A 23,329-nucleotide genomic window follows, 5' to 3' on the forward strand; every position below is an offset into this window, starting at 1 on the left:
TTAATACCTTCCTCATAGTTTGGAAGGTGTTGAGAATACACCTTTTTTGAATGATACTTTCTAAAGTAATTAATTTGTTCCTGTTACCTTTCATAGCATCCATGCCTCCCACAGCATAAAGTGCTCCCACAGTTGATTTTCTAGGCTTTGTCCGAGGGCTTTGCATCATGGGTCTTCTCTCAGGTAAGAGATGATACTTCATAGCTTCCATCAGGAGCTTCTGACACTCAAGATCACCAGTAAACATGGAACTGTTTTCAAGATCTGCCAGTAACTGAAAAATAATGATGCATGTATATGAAGTAAAGAGCAAACATTAGAAATAGCATTTTTATTTATATAACTTTGGAGAAAACTCAAGCTAATTCTAATGTATGTGTTATTATTTAATATTTTAATTTACTTAGTAACATATTTATAATGAAAAGCCTCATGATAGTAGCTAATTTATTAATGCAAAAATTTGTTTGACATACTTTTCCTCTTTTGAGTATGTACATGTAATCTCCAGGAGTGAAAGTGAAAAAGCACTCATAAAATGTGTTACTGAAAGCAAAGTGAATGGCTGTGTCTGCACAGAGCAAGCATCTCCTGCCCCGCTAGAGAAGCAGCCACCTTTTTGGTTGATTTAGGGGAGATGGCACAAACATGCGCAATTAAAATAATATCAGGACTTCACTGGTGGTGCAGTGGTTAAGAATCTGTCTGCCAATGCAGGGTACACGGGTTTGAGTCCTGGTCCAGAAAGATCCCACAGGCTGAGGAGCAACTAAGCTTGTTTGCCACAACTACTGAGCCTGTGCTCCTCAACAAAGGGAAGCCACTGCAATGAGAAACCCGTGCACCACAGTGAAGAATAGCCCCCATTCGCCTCAACTAGAGAAAGCCCATGCATAGCAACGAAGACCCAATGCAGCCCTAAATAAATAAATAACAATAAATAAAAATAAATATATTAAAAAAATAATATCACCATGGGGGCTGCATCTTTATCATCAAATCAAAGCACAAAGCAAGTGCTTTTTATCTGTACACGTATATGTGTACACGAGTAAAGTACATGTATTAGTAACTAGGTAATTCATCATCAATAGTACGTGAGATCAATCCTTTCTAACCATTATTGTCTGGCAGCTAATATGACCCTAATTGAATGGGATAAAAGCTAGGTAAAGTATTCTTCCTGAGATTAGTTGAGGAGAAGTTAAGAGTCTTGTTCAGAATTTTCCAAGGGTCATTTATATTGGTTCCTTGAAGTCTGGAGTCCACAGTATCATAGGAATTGACAGGGAGAGCAAGAAGGTTGTTGGAATGGAGGTGCTAATCTTACCCCATAAAACTTCCCTGAAGTTTCCTGTTCTTCACTGGTTAACCTCAACCCTGTTCTTACCCCACTTTTTATCCCTGATGGATCACTGTTTTGACTTGGCTGGTGAGACCCCAGGTATTTCCTTAATGCATACGCTATAGCAAATAGGTTTGAAAACTAGGCTATGTAATTTTTTTTCTTTCAAAAATATTCTTCAGACATTTATCACCAGTTTCTTCATATATTTCATTCCTAGAATATTTGTATAAGATTACCCACTACTACCATCATCAGGAAAACTTCACACAATCCCACATTCTAGGCATACTCAGGAGTGGGAGGCCGAGGTACCACTGGTTGTGTGTTTCAGCTGGATATTTCCTGTTATTCCAATAGATGAAGAAAAGTCCAACTAAGGCTTTTGCTGAAAGAATGTCATGTAGACTTAATAGCAGTATAAAGTTAAGGGCTTCTGATCCTTTACACCAGTGTATTTCAAATTTTTGCATATCTAAGAATCATCTGGAGAACTTGTTAAAATACAGATTGCTTGGCCTCAACCCAATAAATCGTTTCAGTTGGTCTTTGGTGGGGGCCTGAAAAACTGAGTTTCAAAGAAGCCCCTGGCTTAAGAGTAAATATGTACTGGGAGTTCCAAAGATGGCAGAGAATAAAGACTCTGAGCTCATCTCCTCTCCCAGGCACACAAAAATTACAACTGTTTATAGGATAACTATTGAAAAAGAACAGAACCTACCAGAAAAGATCATCTACAACTAAAATGTAAAGAAGGAACCACAAGTTGGGTAGGAGGGGTAGAGTCACAATATAGTCAAGACCCATAGGACTTCCCTGGTGGCACAGTGGTTGAGAATCTGCCTGCCAATGCAGGGGACATGGGTTTGTGCCCCAGTCCAGGAAGATCCCACATGCTGCAGAGCGGCTGGACCCATGAGCCATGGACACTGAGCCTGTGCATCCGGAGCCTGTGCTCCGCAACGGGAGAGGCCACAAGAGTGAGAGACCTGAGTACCACACACACACACAAAAAGACCCATAATTACGTTGTGGGGGACCCACAAACAGGAGAATAATTACAACTGCAGAGGTTCTCCCCCAAAAGCTAGGGGTCTAAGCCCCACATTGGGCTCCCTAGCCCAAGATCCCTGCACCAGGAAGACAAGCAACCAGAGTATTTTGCTTCAAAGGCCAGTGGGGCTTACATTCAGGAGACTCAGAGGGCTGTAGAAAATAGAGACTCCATATTTAAAGGGCACACATAAAATCTCACATGCTCTGGGATCCAGGGAAGAAACAGTAACTTGAAAGGAGACTGTGCCAGATCTACCTGCTGATCTTAGAGAGTCACCAAGAAAGGCAATAGGTAACCAGAGCTCACCCTGGAGTCAGACACTGGCAGCAGCCATTTGTGGGAGCTCATTCTGTCGTGTGGACACTAGTCCTGGTAAGGGCCATTTTGGAAACCTCCCTCTAGCTTATTAGCCTTAGGACCCAGACCTGTTCCCATCCAACATCTTGTAGACACCAGTACTGGCATGCCTCAGGTGAAGTAACTAACTGAGCAGGGACATAGCCCCACTCACCAGAAGATGTGGTATTATACACACACACACACACACACACACACACACACACACACACACACACACACTCTATACAATGGAATACTACTCAGCCATAAAAAAGAATGAAAATTTGTCATTTGCAACCAAAAGGAAGGTCTTGGAGTGTATTATCTTCAGCAAAATAAGTCAGACAATGACAAAGACTGTATGTTATCACTTATTTGTGGAATCTAAAAAAAGTGATACAAACTAGTGAACACAGCAAAAAAGAAACAGACTCTACAAAAAATAAATACAGGAGAGGGTGTGGAGCAAAGAGAACCCTCCTACACTGTTGGTGGGAATGTAAATTGGTGCAGTCACTATGGAGAACAGTGTGGAGGTTCCTTAAAAAACTAAAAATAGAGTTATGTGATCCAGCAATCCTAATCCTGGGCATATATCTGGAAAAGAAGAAAACTTTAATTTGTAAAGTTACATGCACCCCAATGTTCATAGTAGCACTGTATAAAATAGCCAAGACATGGAAGTGATCTAAGTGTCCATGGACAGATGAATGGATAAAGAAGATGTGGTATATGTATACAATGGAATATTACTCAGCCACTAAAAAGAATGAAATAATGCCATTTGCAGCAACATGGATGGACCTAGAGATTATCATACTAAGTGAAGTTAATCAAAGAAAAACAAATATCATATGATATCACTTATATGCAGAATCTAAAAAAAATTATACAAATGAACTGATTTACAAAACAGAAACAGACTTGGAGACGTAGAAAACAAACTTATGGTTATCAAAGGGGAAGGGTGGGAGGGATAATATAGGAGTTTGGGATTAATAGATACACACTACTAAATATAAAACAGATAAACAACAACAACCTACTGTATAGCACAGGGAATTATATGCAATATCTTGTAATAATCTATAATGGAAAAGAACCTGAAATAGAATATATATATGTATATATAACTGGAACACTCTGCTATACCTCTGAAACATAACACTGTAAATCAACTATACTTCAATTAAAAAAAAAAAGAAACAGACTAACAGATATAGAGAGCTAGTGGTTACCAGTGGGGAGAGGGAAGGGGGGAGAGGCAATTTAGGGGTAGGAGATTAAGAGATGCAAACCACAATGTATGAAATAAATAAGCTCTAAGGATATATTGTACAGCACAGGGAATATAGCCAATATTTTATAATAAATATAAATGGCATATAATCTATAAAAATTTTGAATTATGATGTTGTACACCTGAAACTAATATAGTATTGTAAATCAACTGTTCCTCAACTAAAAATAATAAGAGTAGATATGTACTTCCATGGGATTTAATTAACACTTAAAAGTAAAAAAAATAAAAGTAGAGAAGTCATCAGCAAATTAAAATCTATTTTTCAATGTTAACATTTAATTAGAAATTTTTTGCAAATTGATTAATTTTAACATTTATGAAGCTACTGATCCATTAAGTCCAGAAAAGTCCTTCCTTCCAATGTGGATAATGTTTGAGGACTTTAGCCACAAGTTATATAGCATATGAAGTGTGCATATGTGCCTTATATTCATATATATATGTATATATATATATAATATAAATGATATATACTACTGATCAGTTGGCTACAGAGAAATAATTGTGGTTATCACCAATGTTAGAATTATATAGTGAGACAGCACTCCAATCTCACTAAACTTCACATATTAAAATTCAGTATGAGGTGGGTCAATCCTGAGTTTTATCCAAGGGCGTTTGTTTTTAGGATCATTTTTAGTACAATCCTTCTGCGTGCATGGTGAGGATGCCATTATAATGATACTCCTGTGCATCTGAAGCAATTATAATATGGTTTCAATCATAGTAGCTAATTACTCATGTTAGTTAGTAGGTATTAACCAGAATCTAACTCCTTCCTAGGGTCTCCTCTGGGATGCTACTGTAATGATTATTATCACCCTGCCTAGAAGATGGCAGGAAAAGAAAAAGAGTTAGGTTAGTCATTTTCCCTGCTTGTTACAAGTGCTGTTTGGTGAGAGAGGAAACAAATTAATGAGTATTCTCAAATTTGGGGATCATTTGTAGGTTTTTTCCTTAAACTTTTTTTCCTCGCTCTTCAGCATTATTAATATTGTTAATTGAAGGCTGTACATGTCCTTCTGCGAAACAAATCAGGTATCAGAAATTATCTGTATAAAATTTTTTAAAAAATAAAAAGGAATGGCTTAATGCCTAGTTGTTGTTTAGAACTATAATTTACATTACCTGGGTAAGTTTCCATACCTGTGGTGGAAGTAATGGCAGTCTGATGTAAGAAAGCAGCATTGCTAGGTCTTGTTGCCTAGCCTGCACATCATGCCTTACCCACTGCATTAGAGCGTGGAAAATAGTTTCTTCATCAGGAACATTAATGTCATCACTGCATAAAAGTTTTGAAATCTCATTAGCTGAAAGCAGGAGGAATTCTTGGTTCTTTATTACCTCGATGAAGTGTTCCTAGAAAAGAGAATTGTTCTACTGAAACTTTGTACTTTAGAAATTTCATAACAAAATAAGCTTACCAAAGCATTTCTTTTTGTTAAACTTCAGAAAAAGACAGAGAGACAGATATATGCATTCATAGAAAATAGATGTTATTGCTGCCCATGACAGGGGATTGTAGGAGCCTCTGAAGCTGAGGAACAAAATACTTCCACTGGGAATTATTTATTAAACACAAAGAAAGGCCTTAACTACTTCACAGGCCACATGGGTAGTGTCTGAGTTGATGCCAGTGCTTTTTTCTCTCAGATTTTGTAGGTGACAACATTTTATGACTTCAGAACTGACTGATGTCAAGTTGGCCTTTAGCTGAAAACCTTAAGAGAAATGCTAAAAATTTTCAAGGTGGAGGCTATCTTGAAGGCCTGGTAGAGGCAGCTTTGGCTGTACATTTGATGGGGCAACATACTGAATTCATTTGAGATGAGAAAAAGAGACTGATTTAAACACTCCTTTCTCTTGTGAAAAAGCATGATCTTCTATTAACCAAGGCAAAGTTATTTTACAATGGATAAACATCTACAGAGTCAGGTTAATCTAAAAGTGACTCCTTTGGAGTTATTTTTTTAAGGGAGAGCGAGGCTATCTCTCAATTTTTATGTTTTATAACTTGATTCTCTCTTCTGTCATTTGTGTTGTATTTTTGTCAAGTATCAAATTTCAGGCAGCAGTGTTTCAATTTTTTTCATGAAAACACCACTATATTTTTCCTATTTATAATGTTATATATTTTTCTTTGATAAAACAATGATCATTTCCAACATTTTTCATAGTAAAGATCTTAAGTTTTAAATGCAATAAAATATACTAGTGAAATTGATATAAGCAAGTCTAGTTGGTAATCTATGTTGCCCAATAAATAGATATTCTGGAAGCAGCTTAAGACAGTGTCTGATTAACTGGGGGATCTGGATATCAAATCACTCCCTCAGCTCCACTCTGAATTTAGTCATTGTAGGAGGCAAGACTTCTGCCAATGAACCACCAGTGCCCTTGAGTTTAGTCATTGTGGGACTGAGTTAACCTAATAGCAAAATTATCCATACAAGAATCATCAAGTTTGATAGACCCATCAGGAAGCTCTGATACCATAAATTCCAATTTAACTTGCCTTTTTAGAGAAAGAGCCCTCTTGTGACTAATGCAAGTAATTGAGAGAGAACTGCTGATTTTACTATAGCAGATGTTCCTGGTTGAAAACCCTCTCATCTATAGCAAAATGGTGGAGCTAGTACTAAAACTAAAAATACATTACACTTGTACAGCACTTCACACTTTACAGATTTCTTTCACAAACATTAAGTCATCACCAATGCAATCTTGTGGGAGGTGGAATTATTCTGATGAGAAAACAGGCTATGTGAATTGTTTGATCTCTTGTGCAGTAAATGGCTAAGTATGCACTCACACCTATGCCTTTAGTTCTACTTCATTTTGTTCGATAATGAAACTGTCTTTCATAAATGACATAAGTTTTTATGAAAGGCTTAAGAAAAAGATAAAACACTCTAAAACTTACGGTTACCTATTACTAGTAATGTATGTAAACTTTGAAACTGTGTAAATATTATGGAAGACTCCATCTCTCATTCTTCTTTCTATCCACTCTCCAATGAAAGAAAAGAAAAAAAAAAAAAAAAAAAGGAAAGTGAGAGGAGAGAGAGTGCCCTTGGTTTGTTATTCATTTTTAAAGTCCACACTTACATTGTTGCAAAATGTATTCAATGAATATAGCATATTGGCTGAATGTTTCATCAATGCAGACTACTATTTATTTGATTGTGATGGTTAATTTTATGTCTACTTGACTGAGCCATGGAACATCCAGACTTTTGGCCAAACATTATTCTGAGTGTGTCTGTGAGGGTATTTCGGGATGAGGCCCACTCACATTAGAAAGGGCAATCTGTTTTACTCAGTCTATGACTCAAACGACTGTAACTGAATCCTTAGAGTTTAGCATTATTCTTAGAGATTAAAATTATTTGCATTTTTAGACTATCAGTACAGTATTATAAAAGCATTATTTTAGCAAGATCTTGACATCCTTTGCTGCATTTATAATAGATACTAAAATAACTAAAGAGGGATTAAAGGAGATAACAGTATTGCATTTTTTTGCACATCCTGCTTTAACACTCAGTTTCAGTCACATAATAGGAAAAGGAAGACAAGTTCATTTTGAGCAACAAAAATAACTCAAGCTGTTTATCAGAATGTGTTTTGTCTGCAAGAGTAAGATACCAGACAGGAAACTGTTAATAGTTCAAGAATTTAAGTAATTTAACAGGAAGTTTTCACGTTTGGCATTTGTGGTAGGATTAACCTTTGAACTGCTGTTCCTATAGATTATATAGCATCTATATTTAGGACAAAGGAATACAAATAGCATAATTAAATGACATTTTAAAATGTCAATCTATTATAATATGATTCTCCACATAATGGTATTGTTTCAGAAATATGTTTAAAACTTCAAATTTTGAACAATGACCAAGGGTGGGAAGAAGAGAGGGGAAGTTTTTCAATATTTTTTTAGAAAATTCAAATATTACAAGTTTGAAAATTTTAAGGTCTGTATGAAACTCTAGAAATACTTTTTAATTATATGCATCTCAATTCTAAAATTGTACTGTTAATTTTATTGTTTTTAGTTGTTTTTCTCTATTGTTCATTTTTATGTACTTGCCTTTATTTTTGAATATTAAATAAATGTAGCTCTTTTCTTAACTTGAAATTTTATCTTTTAATTTGGTTTCACAGAAAGATCCATCTCTTGTGTTGTTCCCTGCTTCAGAGGTTAAAAAGTTCATTTTCTTCTTTGCATAAGGGAATTATTAGCATGAATGGTAAGGATTTATTTAATATCCTCTGTCTACTTTTACTTGCCTCCCTACAATCTATATTTCATGTCACTGTCACTTGACTGAATAAAGATAGTCTTATCCCATGCAACTTTTAAAGAATTAACACATCAAACATGTTCATTTAATTTATTATAATTACTAATAGAATTGACAGGGATTTTAAGTTAATTAAAGAATTGAACTGCAAGTTGTTTTAACTGAAATAACGTTTTCATTAAGAAATAAAAAGTCAAAAAAAAAAGAAATAAGTCCATTCAATAGAATTGTCTGATTTACTAATTTTTATAGTTCTTAAGCTCTTCCAGTTAATAGTGATCCAATAATATTACTTTTTTACTTATTGAATAATACCTAATAGGTTAGCCTAAAAGTTTGTTTGGGCTTTTTCATAACATCGTATGAAAAACTCGAACGAACCTTTTGGCCAACCCAATAAATTTCATTAGAAATAATAATTTGTACAACTTTATGAAGTAAAGTTCTAGTACAAAAACATCAGGGAAATTATGTTTTCTTGTTACTGTGGATTCTACTTGAAATATGTATTTGTCGTTTAATTGTTGGCAATATTTTCATTTCTCCAAGCTCTGAGATTTAATTAAACCTTTTTAGTCTGAAAAATGTGAAACTTGCTTGTGTACAGCTCAACCAGACAAATATTTTTATCTAATATCTATTTTGTGCAAGTCATTTGAAAATTATGTAAATTTATATTGCTTTTAAATTTTATCCCAACATTATAATCTTTACCTTGGAATGGTTCTACACACACACACAAACACATATCAATAAACATATAATTAGTTTAGACATTGTGTTAATATATTATCACTACAAGTTAACATGAAGCAATTGATTTTACCATTGTGTATTTATGTGCCACACTCAGGAGCTCTGTACAGCCCTGGGCATCTCCAAATGATCGAATCCCTAAGCAGTTTGAAGGGTGGAGCTGTTTTATAAGAAAATTGGAGCAGACTTCAATGACTTGAGTCAGCTGAAGGAGACAAGCTGCAGCCAGCAAATTTTCAATAGTATCTTCTTTCAATTGCAGGACACCTAAATGGTTTGAAAAAGTAAAGAATGTTTATATATTCCATAAAGTAAGACACAAATATGCAAGAGAGTTAAAAATTTCAATTTCTTTCATTAATAGGGCTATATTTTCTAGTGTACAGTAACTATTCAGGGAATACCTTTTGAGGTGAATATATGCAAGTGAGTATGTACAAACACTAATAAGATGGCTGAAGGGAGCCATACTAGATTATCAAAAACAACTGGAGCAAATGAACAGTGAGTACCACCATTGCAACAAAAAGCAATTTCTTGTTTCTTTATCATCTTAGACCTGCATCTAAATCTAATATTAAAAACTGTCTACATTATGACTCAAGAAGCATTATGTCATATTGTATAAGGATTGTACAATGGGCAATACAGGTACCTGTCATTTGTGTGGAAAATGTCTGGGTAAATAACATTAAGCTTATATGTCCGTCTTTTTTGCATCTGTATTTATTAGCTGATAAGGATGACTTTGCCCAAATATTACACCTGGAATTAATGCCCAGCACTGTCTTAAAAGAAAGAAAATGTTGCCAAGAGTCCTCAGCTAAAGAATTGCTTATAAGATTATTTTCTTAGTTATAAAAAACAGATTCTGTTTAAAACTATCTGTAAAGATTTTTAAAAACCAAGATCAGAGCAATTTAAGCTGTTTCCTTTATATTGATATATATGTATTATTTTTGAAGCAAGAATTATTGATGAATTATTGCAAATGTAAGTTATTTTGATAAGATATATTCCTATATTTCTGTTTTATCCAAGCTATAAGGAAGTTATAAAGAATGATATTTCATATGGATTATATAAGCTATAAAGTATTCTTTTATAATTTCGCTTTGTAAAATACCTTAATATGAATTCTATGTGATTGCATAACCATAAAAAGGAATAATAAAAACTGTAAGCTGCTATGTATTTGGTTCAACCTCTAAAATGTGTTGTAAAGGGATCCAGGCCATTGGCAAACTTTCTTGTGTTGTTTCTTATCCTGGATTTTGAAGGTAGAGCCCTGCCTATATTTTATGAAACTCAGGGAAGTATGAACTATTCTCAGATTCACCTTCTGTAGACATTGAAAATTGGCCTGGTTATTAAGAATAATATTTATTTCTCAATGAATGAAACAATAAAACTCATAGAAGAAAACAGCATAAAAGCTCCTTAGGTCTTGGCAATAAGTTCATGTATAAGACACCAAAAGCACAGTGAACAAAAGCTGAAATAAACAAGTGGGACTACATCAAACTAAAGATCTTCTCCACAGCAAAGGAAGCAAAAAATAGAGACAGAAACCTACAGAATGAGAGAAAATATCTGCAAACCATATATATGTTAAGGGTTTAATATCTAAAATATATAAAGGACTCATACAACTCAATAGCACAAAAGCAAATAATCCAATTAAAAATGGGTAAAGAACGTGGATAGACATTTTTTTCCAAAGAAGACATACAAATGACCAATAGGTATGTTAAAAGGTGCTCAACAGCACTACTCATCAGGGAAATGCATATCAAAACCACAATGAGATATTGTCTCATAATTGTTAGGATGACTATTATAAAAAAGAGAATACTCAATGTTAGTGGGGCTTTGGAGAAAAGGGAACTTTTGTGCAGTTTTGGTGAAAACATAAATTGGTTCAGCCATTAAGAAAAACAGTATGAAGGCTCCTAAAAACAAAAACAAAAAACAAACAAACAAACAAAAATAGAACTACTGTGTGATCCAAGCAATCCCACTCCAAAGGAAATGAAAACAAGATATTAGAGAGATAGCTCCTCTCCCTTGTTTATTGCAGCATTATTCACATCATATGGAAACAAATGTTCTTTGACACATGAATGGATAAATAAAATGTTATATACACACACACAATGGAATACTATTCAACCATGTGAAAAATCGAAATCCTGCCATTTGTGACAACATGGGTAAACCTGGAGGGCATTATGCTAACTGAACTAAGGTAGACAGAGAAAGACAAATACTGTGTGGGATCCCTTGTATGTGGAATAGGGGCGGGAAAGGGAAGAAGGAGAAATGTAGATCGAAGGGTAAAAACTTTCAGTTATAAGAAGTTCTCAGGATAAGAAGTACAGCATGGTGACTGTAGTTAATAATACAGTATTGGGTACTGCATAGTTGAAAGTTGCTGAGAGTGTATCTTAAGCAGTCTCACCAAAAAAAAGAGTTATCTATATGAGATGATATGTGAATTAATTACCTTGATCTTGATAATCATTCCTATATATATATATATTTTTTGTGTGTATATGTATATATATATACACACACATATATGTGTATATACATGATATATATATATATATAAAATCATCAAGTTGTATAATTTAAGTATCTACAATTATATTTGTCAATTATTCCTTAATAAAGTTGGAATGAATAAATAAATAAATAAATATTTCTTGGCACCCAAACTCATCCTGTTACCTTTGTTACATAGTTTGATTAAATATGATTTATTATTTCAAAAGAAGAGACTAAATCTATAGAATTAGAATATCTAACTTCCACTCTCATTTTTACAAACAAGAATGTACCCACACCTTTCAAGAGAGAAAGAGAGACATGCTCTTATAGCTTTGTGTTAAAATAGCTCTATTTTCTCATGGTCAAAAATTTTATAGCATATTATTTACCTCTTGCTCTTTTATACTACTGTATTTAAATACTGATTCTGCCACTTACTGTTTTAGGAAATTTATTTAACTGGTTTATCCTTCAATTTTCTCACTTGCAGAGTCAGAATAATAATAATGTGGCTTATATAATATAGAGTTATTGTGAGGATTGAATGAGTTAAGACATGTCAAGCACTTACCTGTGTAAGCATACTGCACCAAGGAATTAAGTGCATTAGGATCGACTCCTTCCATCCTGACCTCTTCTTGTTTGGCCTCAAGCACATCATTAGTGAACATTGCAGCAAAATAATCTGACACTGCACTGAGAACTAACCTGTAAATAGGAATGTTTCATAGGAAATTAAATCAGTCCATAATCTCACTGAAAAACATGAAATATAGTCAGTAAGTTTTTAACACTGATGAGTACTTTTTCTGCATAAATCTTTCATAGTTCAGTAAAGTGTAGTGAAATTAGAAAGGTAAATTAAGTAAGTTGATTTTGTTTAGACAATTTGTGCTGCTTCTCTTCATCAATTTCTCTAAAGTTTGGCTCTTCTAAATATCACACAGGGAAACATCATATAGGCTAGTGTTTTTTCAATATAAAAACATAAAAATCTATTTTCCTCAATGCTCCAATTCGTAATCAATGGACTGATTCTTTCTCATTCATGCTAGCTATAGTCATTAAATGATCTGTCTGCATAAGGATACTTACCGATGGGCTGGGATTCGGAGGTGTCCGGCAACGAGTAGCACATCACACAATTGTTTCTCTTTCAGGTAGTTCTCCATTTTATGAAGAGTTTGTTCCGCATGGTTTACAGCATGGAAGTGCTCCTCAGATCTGCTAACATTCATTTCTTCAGGATGTTGTGTATCTAATCTAAAAGGGAGATAAGTGTGAGAATATCTTTTTTTCTCCTAGTGGGTGTGCAAAAATCCAGTAGAAATTTAGGCACATCTACTTCTAAAAGAAATAAATCAAATTAAACTTAAAATTTGCCCACCAATCCTAAATATTTCACTATTATTGCTCCCTAACCTCCATTAAAGTGAGGTGTCATGATTACTATTTATGTCTGGAATGTAACCATGAATGTGACTATGCAAGGTTCAATGGCAGGGCTACTGTTAATTGTTATATGCACAAACATAAACAATGATACAAGCCTCTTTCTTTGATTTTTATTGGCATCACAATTACATCATTTGGTATGAAATTGTAGACATGATTCAAAATACTTTTCAAATTTGATTATGTTCTGAAGCTTCTCCATGGAGTACTCATTACACATCAGAGATATTTCTTGAAGAATCTCAAGGCCGAGACTTCCACAACATTGTTTACAGTATGTCATTCCCATCAAGAAAATAAACATATTTCCATCTTTTATCTTTTTTCCAGCTTTACTGAGATATAACTGACATACTACATTAAGTTTTAGATATACAATGTGATGATTTAATATACATATATATTGTGAAAGGTTTACCACAATAAGGTTAGTTAAAATATCCATCATCTTACATAGTTACCATTTTGTGTGTGTGTGGTGAGAATAGTTAAGATCTACCCTCTTAGCAATTTTCAAGTATACAACACAGTATTGTTAACTATAGTCACTGTGCCGTATATTAGATCCTCAGAACTCACTCATATTCTAACTGGAAGTTTATACCCTTTGACTGTTTAGGCAAAGATGATGACTGTTGAATTTGCAATAATGAAAGCTGTTTACATGTCTTTTCAACCTCATACAAAGGTGAAATTTAAGTACTAACACAAGCACATAGATGTTTACAATGGGTAGAAGCTTAAAAATTTGATGGTAAAATGAACATACTTTTCTTGTTACTATTCTAGCTTCCAGGCATCACTTTCCAACCACCAGTTAAGATTAGTTTTAGGTTCCCCCCCCCCACACCATTTAGGCTGTGTCTCTTTGAAGACAATTGGCCCAGGGTGACATTACTCTCTTTTTGTCTGTGTAATTCAAATAAATGATTCATCTGCAAATCTTCTTAACTTTTAAAGATTCTTTTGGACATTCTGTCACAATATTGTATGGACAGTCAGGGTAATAGAATATGGATATTCTTAAAAATTGCTTATTTATTTATTTTTATTTTAGAAAGGAACAATCCCTTGGCACCATAGAATGGAAGGCATTCAAGTTTCACTTAACTCACTTATCCTAATCTTTCCTCTGTTCAAGAAAGGGTTTGATTCACATTGAGTCAATCAAATATTCAATACCTAATTATCTTAGCTGTCCTTGTGTATACTCCAGCATGTATTGGAGATGGGCATATTCTAAAGGAGGAATATGCTTTGGGAAGTTCTTGCTGGGAAATATTTCTTTTTCATTTCCTATGTGGATGCCTCTGTGTGTGTGTGTGTGTGTGTGTGTGTGTGTGTGTGTGTGTGTGTGTGTGAGAGAGAGAGAGAGAGAGAGAGAGAGAGAGAGAGAGAGAGAGAGAGAGAGAGAGAGAGAGAGAGAGAGAGAGAGAGAGATTTCCCTGGCAAGGACTTCCAGTACTATATTGAGTAGAAGTGGCAAAAGTGGGCATGCTTGTCTTGTTCCTCATCTTATAGGAAAACCTTTCAGTAACCATTGATACGGTGATTTTTATAATGGCCTTTATTATGTTGTGGTAGCTTCCCTCTTTTTTCTAGTTTGTTGATTTTTTTAATAATGAAAGGGTATTTAATTTTGTAAAATGCTTTTTCTGCATCAATTGAGATGACTGTTTTTTCCTATGTTATGTTAATTATAGGGTATTGCATCAATTGATTTTCATATGTTGAAACAACCTCACATTGCAGGAAAAAATCACACTTTATCATGGCTTACAGCCCATTTAATGTGCCACTGAATTCTGTTTGCTAGTGTTCTGTTGAAGAGTTTTGCATCTATATTCATAAGAAATATTGGTCTGCAGATTTCTTTTCTTGCACTGTCTGTCTAGCTTTGGAATCAGGGTAATGGTGACCTCATGGAATGAGTTTGGAAGTGCTCCCACCTCTTCAATATTTTGAAAGAGTTTGAGGAGGATTGTTATTAATTCCCCTTCAAATATGTTGTAGAATTCACCAGTGAAGCCATGTTGGTTCAGGCCTCTTCTTTGTTGGGAGGTTTTTTGATTACTGATTCAATCACTTTTTACTAGTTAAAGTTGGTTCATATTTTCTTTTCCTTCATGATTCATTCTTGTGAGGTTGTGTGTTCCTAGGAATTTGTCCACTTCATTTAGTTATCCCAAAGCTGGCATACAGTTGCTCATGGTAGTTACAATGTTTTTTTTTTTTTTTTTTTTTTTAAATTTCTGATTTTAGCTACTTGAGTCTTCTCTCTTTTCCTCTTCAGGCAGCTTAAGGTTTGCCAATGTTGCTGATGCTTTCAAAGAACCAATTACTACTTTCATTGATTTTCTCTATTTTTTAATTCTTGATTTTGTTTATTTCTGTGTCAATATTTCTATTCCCTTCCTTCTGTTTCAATTTCGTTTTATTTTTCTTTTTATTTTTTTCTATACAGTAGATTCTTATTATCTATTTTATGTACATTAATGTGAATATGTCAATCCCAATCTCCCAATATATCCCTTCTCCCACCTTTCTCACTTGGTAACCATAAGATTTTTTCTACATCTGTGACTATTTCTGTTTTGTAGATAAGTTCATTTGTACCTATTTTTTTAAGATTCTGCATATAAATGATATCATATGATATTTGTCTTTCTATGTCTGACTTACTTCATTCAGTATGACAATCTCTAGGTCCATCCATGTTGCTGTAAATGGTATTATTTTGTTCTTTTTTATGGCTGAATTATATTCCATTGTATATATGTACCACATCTTCTTTATCCATTCCTCTGTTGATGGACATTTAGGTTGCTTCTATGTCCTGGCTATTGTAAATAGTTCAGCAATGAACACTGGGGTACAGGTATATTTTCTAGTTATGGTTTTCTCCAGATATATGCCCAGGAGTGGAATTGCTGGATCATATGGTAGCTCTATTTTTAGTTTTTTAAAGAACCTCCATACTGTTCTCCATAGTGGCTGAGGAATGAAGTTAGCTTTTTGATTTGAAATCCTTTCTCTTTTTTAATGTAAGCATCTATAGCTAAAAATTACCTGCTTAGCACTGTTTTTGTTGCTTATGATAAGTTTTGGTATTTTGATACATCTTTTCCTTGGCTCAAGATATTTTCTAATTACCATTGTGATTTCATTTTTCCCTATTTGTTGTTTAATAGTGTATTGTATAAATAATCTACAAGGATATATTGTACAGCAAAGGGAATATAGTCAATATTTTATAATAACTATAAACAGAGCATAATCTATAAAAATTTTGAATCACTATGCTGTACAACTGAAACTAATATAGTATTGTAAATCAGTTATACTTCAATAAAAAATGTGCTTATATTAGAATCCCAACCCAAGTCACAATAAAAAGTTTAAGCGAAAAAAAGTGTATTGTAATTTCCACACATTTGTGGGTTTTCTAATTTTCCTTCCACTGTTGATAGCTGTTTTCATGCCACTGTGATCAGAAAGAGTACTTCATATGATTTCAATCTTTAAAATTTATTAAGAAATTTTGCAGTCTAAGATATGGTCTGACCTTGGTAATATTCCACATGCATTTGAGAAAAAATCTTATTTTTCCATTGTTTGGTGGCTTGTTCTATATAGGTTTGTTAAGTCCAATTATTCTACAGAGTTGTTGAAATCCTCTATTTCCATATTGAACTTATGTCCGGTTGTTCTATGGGTTATTGATATTGGTGTATTGAAGTCTCCTAGTATTATTGTAGATCCACATAATTTTCCCTTCAACTCTGTCAATGTTTGCTTCATATATTTAGGAGTGCTGATATTTGTTTCTTCTATTTTTATAATTATTATATCTTATGGGTGAATTGACCCTTTTATCAGTAAAACCTCCTTTGTCTTTTGTAAAATTTTTCACTTAAAGTCTATTTTGTTTGATATAATATAGCTAGCCCTGCTCTCTTTTGGTTGCTATTTGCATGAAATATCTTTTTCCATTCTGGAATGTACTTACTCTGAAGTGAGTTTCTTTTAGACAGCCTATAGTCCGATCCTTTAAAAAAATCCATCAATCCATGTCTTTTGATTGAGGAGTTTAATTCATTTATGCTTAATTACTGATAAGGAAGGACCAAATTGTCATTATGCTCTTTGTTTTCTTTATGTCTTATAATAGCTTTTCTGTACCTTACTCCATATCACTGCTTTTCTTTCTGTTTAGTTGATATTTTTTTGTAGTGAAACATTTTGATTTTCTCCTCATTTCCATTTGTGAGTATTATACATTTTCTTTGTAATTACCATGGAGATTACATAAAATGTCCTAAAGTTATAACAATCTATTTTAATGTGATTTCAACTTAACTTCAATCACATAGAAAAACTCTACTCCTTTACAGCTGTGCCCCTCCTTTTTTGCTGTAGACATCACAGATTACATTATTGTGTATTGTGTACTCATTACCATAGATTTATAATGACTTTTTGTGGTTTTGACTTTTAAATCCTGTAGAACAATTAAAAAGTGGTGTTATGAATCAATATTAATAATAATGGTTTTTATATTAGTCATGCATCTTCCTTTATCTGAGAAATTTATGTATTTTTTTTTGGCTTTGAATTACTGTATAGGATCCTTTCATTTCAACTTGAAGCACTCCCCTTAACATATCTTGTTGTGAAGGCTTAGTTGTAATAAACTTTCTCAATATTTGTGTAGCCTCTCCCGTTGCGGAGCACAGGCTCTGGAAACACAGGCCCAGTGTCCATGGCTCACAGGCCCAGCTGCTCTGCAGCATGTGGGATCCTCCTGGACCAGGGCACGAACCCACGTCCCCTGCATTGGCAGGTGGACTTGCAACCACTGCGCCACAAGGGAAGCCCTATCCCTCATTTTTGAAGGACCGTTTTTACAGATATAGAATTCTCATTTGATTTTTTTTTCTTTCAGTACTTTAAATAGAGTCAGCCCTCCATATCCCTGGGTTCCATATGTTGAACCCATCCACAAAGTTTTGTATCTGTGGTGGGTCATGGAACAAATTCCCCATGGATACTGAAGGACAAATGTATATCACCCCATTCCCTTCTGTCTTGCAAGGTTTCTGATCAGAAAATTATTGATACTTTTATTGATGATTTCTTGTATGTGTTGTGTCACTTCTTTTCTGCTGCTTTCAAAACTGATCTGTCTTCTACTTTCAACAGTTTCATTACAATGTGTTTGGGTCTCTTTGGGTTTATCCTATTTGAAGTTCATTTAGCTACCTGTATTTTAAATCTATATCCCTCCTCAAATTTGGGGAATTCTTTATCATGATTTCTTCAAAGAAGGTCTCTGCTCCTTTTCTCTCTCTTAGCTTTCTGGGATTTCAGTTATGCATATATTGGTCTGTTTGATGATGGCTCTTAAGTCTCTAAGGCTCCATTCACTGTGTTTCATTCTTTTTTCTTTGTGTTCTAGATTTGAAAATTTCATATAACTTGTCTTCAAATTCACAGGTTTTTTTCCTGCTGGTTCATGTCTGCTATTGAAGCCTTCTAGTAAATTTTTCAATTCAGTATTGTATTTTTCAGGTCCAGAATTTCTGTTTGCTTCTTTTTGTAATTTCTATCTCTTTCTTGATATTCTTATTTTGTTCATATGCTGCTTTCCTGATTTCTTTTAGTTCTTTTTCTGTGTTTTCCTTTAGCTCTTTGAGGATATTTAAGAAAGTTGTTTAAATTATTTGTCTAGAAATTTTAAAATCTGTTGTTCTTTAGGGTCAGTTTCCTGATATTTATTTTGTCCCTTTTGAATGAGCCATGTTTCCATGTTTCCTTGTGATTTTGTTAAAATTAGGTATTTGGATAAACAGCCACTTTTCCTAATCTTTATAATGGCTCTGTGTAGGGGAAGTAATTTACTAATCAGCCCAGCATGAAAGTTGAGTTTTCAGGCCTTTTCTTAGAATGCATCTCTGTGGACTTGCATGTGTACTTTTTTATTCCAATCTTACATATACACACTTGCTTATACATATCTTAATTTCTCTAAGTCTCACCTCTGCTTCTTTGTCAGACCTCAGATATTCTTTTGTATACCTTTGCCTATAATTGCTTGCCCCCAGGTATCCATGGGTCTGTAGTCCTGCAATTTTCATGTGCTATTGTACCTGCCACTACTTTTTGTGGTTTCCAACTTGGCATCCAAACCATATTGCTATTCTCATCTGAGCATTGAGTTAGGCAATACTGAAATTAGTTTGTTGCATAGCCTACACATAGACCAGAATGTGGCCAAAAATTCCATTCATTTCTTGTATCTTGAGGGGGAAATCAAGAAATAAGTTGCCTTCTTCCAATTATGCTGTGCTATCCTGGTACAAGAGCAAGCATAAATGCCATGAAATTTCTATTGATTTGAATATGACTTTTTCTTGATCAGACATTTACTTGGCCTCAGTATATCCTTGGTTTGCTTCCAGAGCTCCCAAAAAGCTTTTAAAATCAATCTGTAGTTGCTTACTTGATATTTCCATAGAGGACAAGGGTCTGGAGCTTCTTAATCCACCACTGTGCTGAAATCACAGAAGTTACTGCAGTCTAATTTTATTTAATTTTAAGGAGAATACTTGAGTTTCTTATGTTTTCCTGAGTAACAGTGAAATAGATATCAGAACAATAGACCTTTGAGATTGCTTTTGCTGCAAAACTTTTTGTAAAAATTTACTTTGAGAAAAAAAAATGGAAGGCATTATCTTAAAAATTGGTGAAGGTGTTGTTAATTTTGGAGGTCACTTTGGAAGGTAATTTGGAAATATAAACTTAAAAAAATTAAAATATAGATACTTTGTAAAGATATTCTTGGCAAGCCTCTGAGTTTGAAGTTGAAAATCTGAATGCAGTTATTTTAGAGAATGTGCCTTTTACCATAGTTCAAATGTTGTAAAGATACATAACCACATGCTGCTAGCATAGAGAGTATAACTTCATATTTAGGCATTTCTCAAATAGCTTCATATTTTTTTCTGTTTTTCTTTTGTAAATTCCATTTTTCAAGTGAGCCATGGAGATTAAATGGAAACTTAGCCTTCTTCTAATGGTGTTAACTTAGTTCCCAAAACTCAGTATAGAAAAGATCATTTTCTTATTGAGGGAATGTAAAACTACACAGAAAATTAATTTCATTTTTTTGTATATGGTGATGCTGGACCATATTAAAAATTGCTCTCTTCAATCCAAGGGACAATCTTATTGCTTAAATAAAATTTTTGTACTGACTCTCCTTTGGAGAGCTGTTAAAGCTTCATCCATGTGCTTTTCCTGGCAAATAGAAGGAACTCAGTAAATGTCTGATGAAGGTATTAATTTATGCACATTTTTAATGCTATTGTAGCTTGAACTTTACTACATTTTGTGTCTTGGAAGTGTATTAATTAAATCTCAAAAGCAAATCACAAACTTAAAGCTTCTTCTTGCTAAGATAGCTATGCAGATAATATAAATTTGCAATCATGCAGATAGTATAATGATCTGAGTGGCATAAATTAAGCCAACATTCTAAACCTATAGTAGGTAGAGATGTTTCTCTGAAGAAATGATGTATTCTTTTGTGTGAAATAAATATTTTAATATATCATATGTGATTATATTTTAAGATATCATCTGTTGTAATGACTGAAATTGTTATTTGCAAGGAAATATTATATATGGATAATATAAAGCAAATGCCTGCAATGTTTCCATTAAAACCAAAGCATTTTGCCATTTATGAAGGCTTATCAGTTATTAATATTGGGGATAATATATTTTAAAATTTTGCTGTTACTTAATTATGATAAATGATGATGGTATCAAAGTTGAAATCACTTTCATCTAGGACTCTAAAATTTATTAGCTCTTGGAATTTTAGCCTCCAGGTTTGTTAGAAAGTACGTTTATGTTGTTTAAGTAATCAAGTCTGTGCTATTTCATTATGGCAGTCATAGAAAACTAATGTAAGCTATATATAAAATTAAATATGATAAGGTCAGATAATTTTTTCCATTAGCTTATAAACATTTACTGAAAGCAACTATATGTATTTAACAATAATAAATGACAAAATCTCAAAATGTCAAAAACTTATTAAATATTTTATTAATTGCATTTTAAAAATTAATAAAATTTGAGAGGAGACAGTGTTGTGTAGTTATTAAGAACTTAGGCTTTTTACTCAAATGCTTAATTTCCATTCTGACAATTAAGTGACTCTTAAAAATTTGCTTATCTTCCCTAATGCTTAACTCCTCTCATCAGTAAACTAGTGCCAATTCAAAAGAGGTTTTTCTGAATGCAACAGGAAATACTCATTAAATATTAGCTATCCTAGTCACTGAAAGCACCAGCACAAACACCACTGTCATCATTGTAATCTCATCATCATAATCACCATTTAGGGTTGCCACAATCAGTGAAAGCGGCAGAAAAAAATACAGGATAGCCTTAGAAGTATACAAAAAGAATACAGGTGAGCTTAGCCTTGAAGGATGGACATGGCCTGGATGAGCAGAAAAGAGTGAAAAAGGTATTTGAAGAATGGAGAACAAGGTGAACAAAAGTTTGTAATTGTTGTAACTGCTGTTATTTTTCCCCAGCTATATTTATCATAACATGTTAGAAGGAATGTAGAAGTAGCAAAGTAAAATTTAGACTAGGAACAGAGGTTAAACACCAGGAAAATCATAGATCTTTTATGAAACCTGGTGTGGGCAGTGAAAACTAAGAAAAGGGAAATCTGCAGTCAGGAACTGAGTCAATAAGGAGTTGCTCCGAATGAGTTAGTCTGAAGGGCAGTTCTAGATTACTTGACAAAGAAGCAAGGAGAGTGAAAGTATTTAGCATTTGGTTGCAGTGAGACCCCATTTTAAGGTCTTCCCTGAGTTAAATAATGACAACTCTGAGCCAGATACCTGGCAGCAGAAAAGTACACATGTTCAGAACCTGCATTCGACTATTTTCATTGGGGTATACAGATTACATGTGGAACAAAAGTGAAAGTAACAAGTAACATTCACAGATTTAATGAACTACAGCAAGGACAAGAAACAGAATAATATAGAATTGTGATTTAAACAGCAGCAGGGTCAAGAGAAGTTGGTGGTCTTTTTGCTTCTTTGTTGTGTGTTATTTGGGGAAAAGTTATTTAACTGAAGGGAACCTAATGCTTTTTTTATTTATATTTTTTTGGTTACACCATGCTGGACAAAAAGTATCTGAAAAGAGGTTTACAAACCAGAATGCTGAGACATTCACACAATCTATGCATACATGATAATCCCTTAGATGTGAAGATTGATGTATGAAGTTTGTTTGAGGATGCTGAAAGACTTTTATGTAGCAATTGTTAATGCTTTGGGGTTTCCAATGGGAACAGTGGGTGAGGCAAGGGAAAGTAGACAGTCTCCCAACCAGTTCTTAATATGGTATTAAAATGTTTGCTTATTTATTGCTTTAATATGTTTTTTTAAAGACTGTTGATAGAATTTTGTTACAATGTTACTGTAACAGAGAAGAAAATACCTGAAATATACATAATAGCCAATTCTCAAGGCTCTGCCTTCCAGGTTTGACCTTTAAATCTAAAACACATTTCATTCATATATAGGTAAAAAGTTGTGGAAGAGAGAATAACATTTGTCTTGTTGGAGGTTTACAGGAACATTGTGACCTGAACTACACGGACAACTGCAAGAACAAAGGATTCTGGCACCAAGAAGTTTGCAACAACCAGTCACCCCCACCCCACCCCTTTTAGTATTAATAAAGAAGTCTGAGTTCTAACTTGGGAAAGATGGTTCTTTGGGACACTAGTCCACCATCTTTTCAGTCTGCTGGCTTTCTGAATAAAGTCGCTATTCCTTGCCCCAAAACTTCATCTCTCAATTTATTGACCTGTTGTGAGGGAGCAGTACGAGCTTGGACTTAGTAACATTACTATTCTTCATTTGCTTTATAAGATTTAAGAAATTTGTGAGTGATTTATGTTAAATACAGAGGTCAGATTTCTTCATCAATGATAGAATTCTTTTAATAAGGTGTATTTTTTAAAATATAAAAATATTTTATCATGAATGAGCCTATCTTAGAAAATATATTAATTTTCTTATAGGAATTACATTTGTAATTCTACCTAAGTTTTTTATATTGTATATGAATATACTTCTATTCAAAATAACAATTTCAATCTACTAATGGAA

General features: G+C 33.8%; 1 protein-coding gene across 2 annotated transcripts in view; it reads right to left on the reverse strand.

Moving 5' to 3' along the window:
* Positions 1–23,329, reverse strand: part of KLHL4 (kelch like family member 4) — a 142,255-nt gene that overhangs the window by 57,828 nt on the left and 61,098 nt on the right. For both annotated transcript variants that reach the window (XM_067023392.1, XM_059049980.2), the window contains exons 2-6: positions 12,756–12,923; positions 12,232–12,368; positions 9,178–9,374; positions 5,191–5,403; positions 88–274 (exon numbers count right to left, since the gene is read on the reverse strand). In XM_067023392.1, coding sequence (XP_066879493.1) covers positions 88–274; positions 5,191–5,403; positions 9,178–9,374; positions 12,232–12,368; positions 12,756–12,923 — 902 coding nt within the window. The remainder of the gene's footprint in view (positions 1–87; positions 275–5,190; positions 5,404–9,177; positions 9,375–12,231; positions 12,369–12,755; positions 12,924–23,329) is intronic.

This window comes from Kogia breviceps, chromosome X (assembly GCF_026419965.1).
Source record: "Kogia breviceps isolate mKogBre1 chromosome X, mKogBre1 haplotype 1, whole genome shotgun sequence".
NCBI classification, from domain to species: domain Eukaryota; kingdom Metazoa; phylum Chordata; class Mammalia; order Artiodactyla; family Physeteridae; genus Kogia; species Kogia breviceps.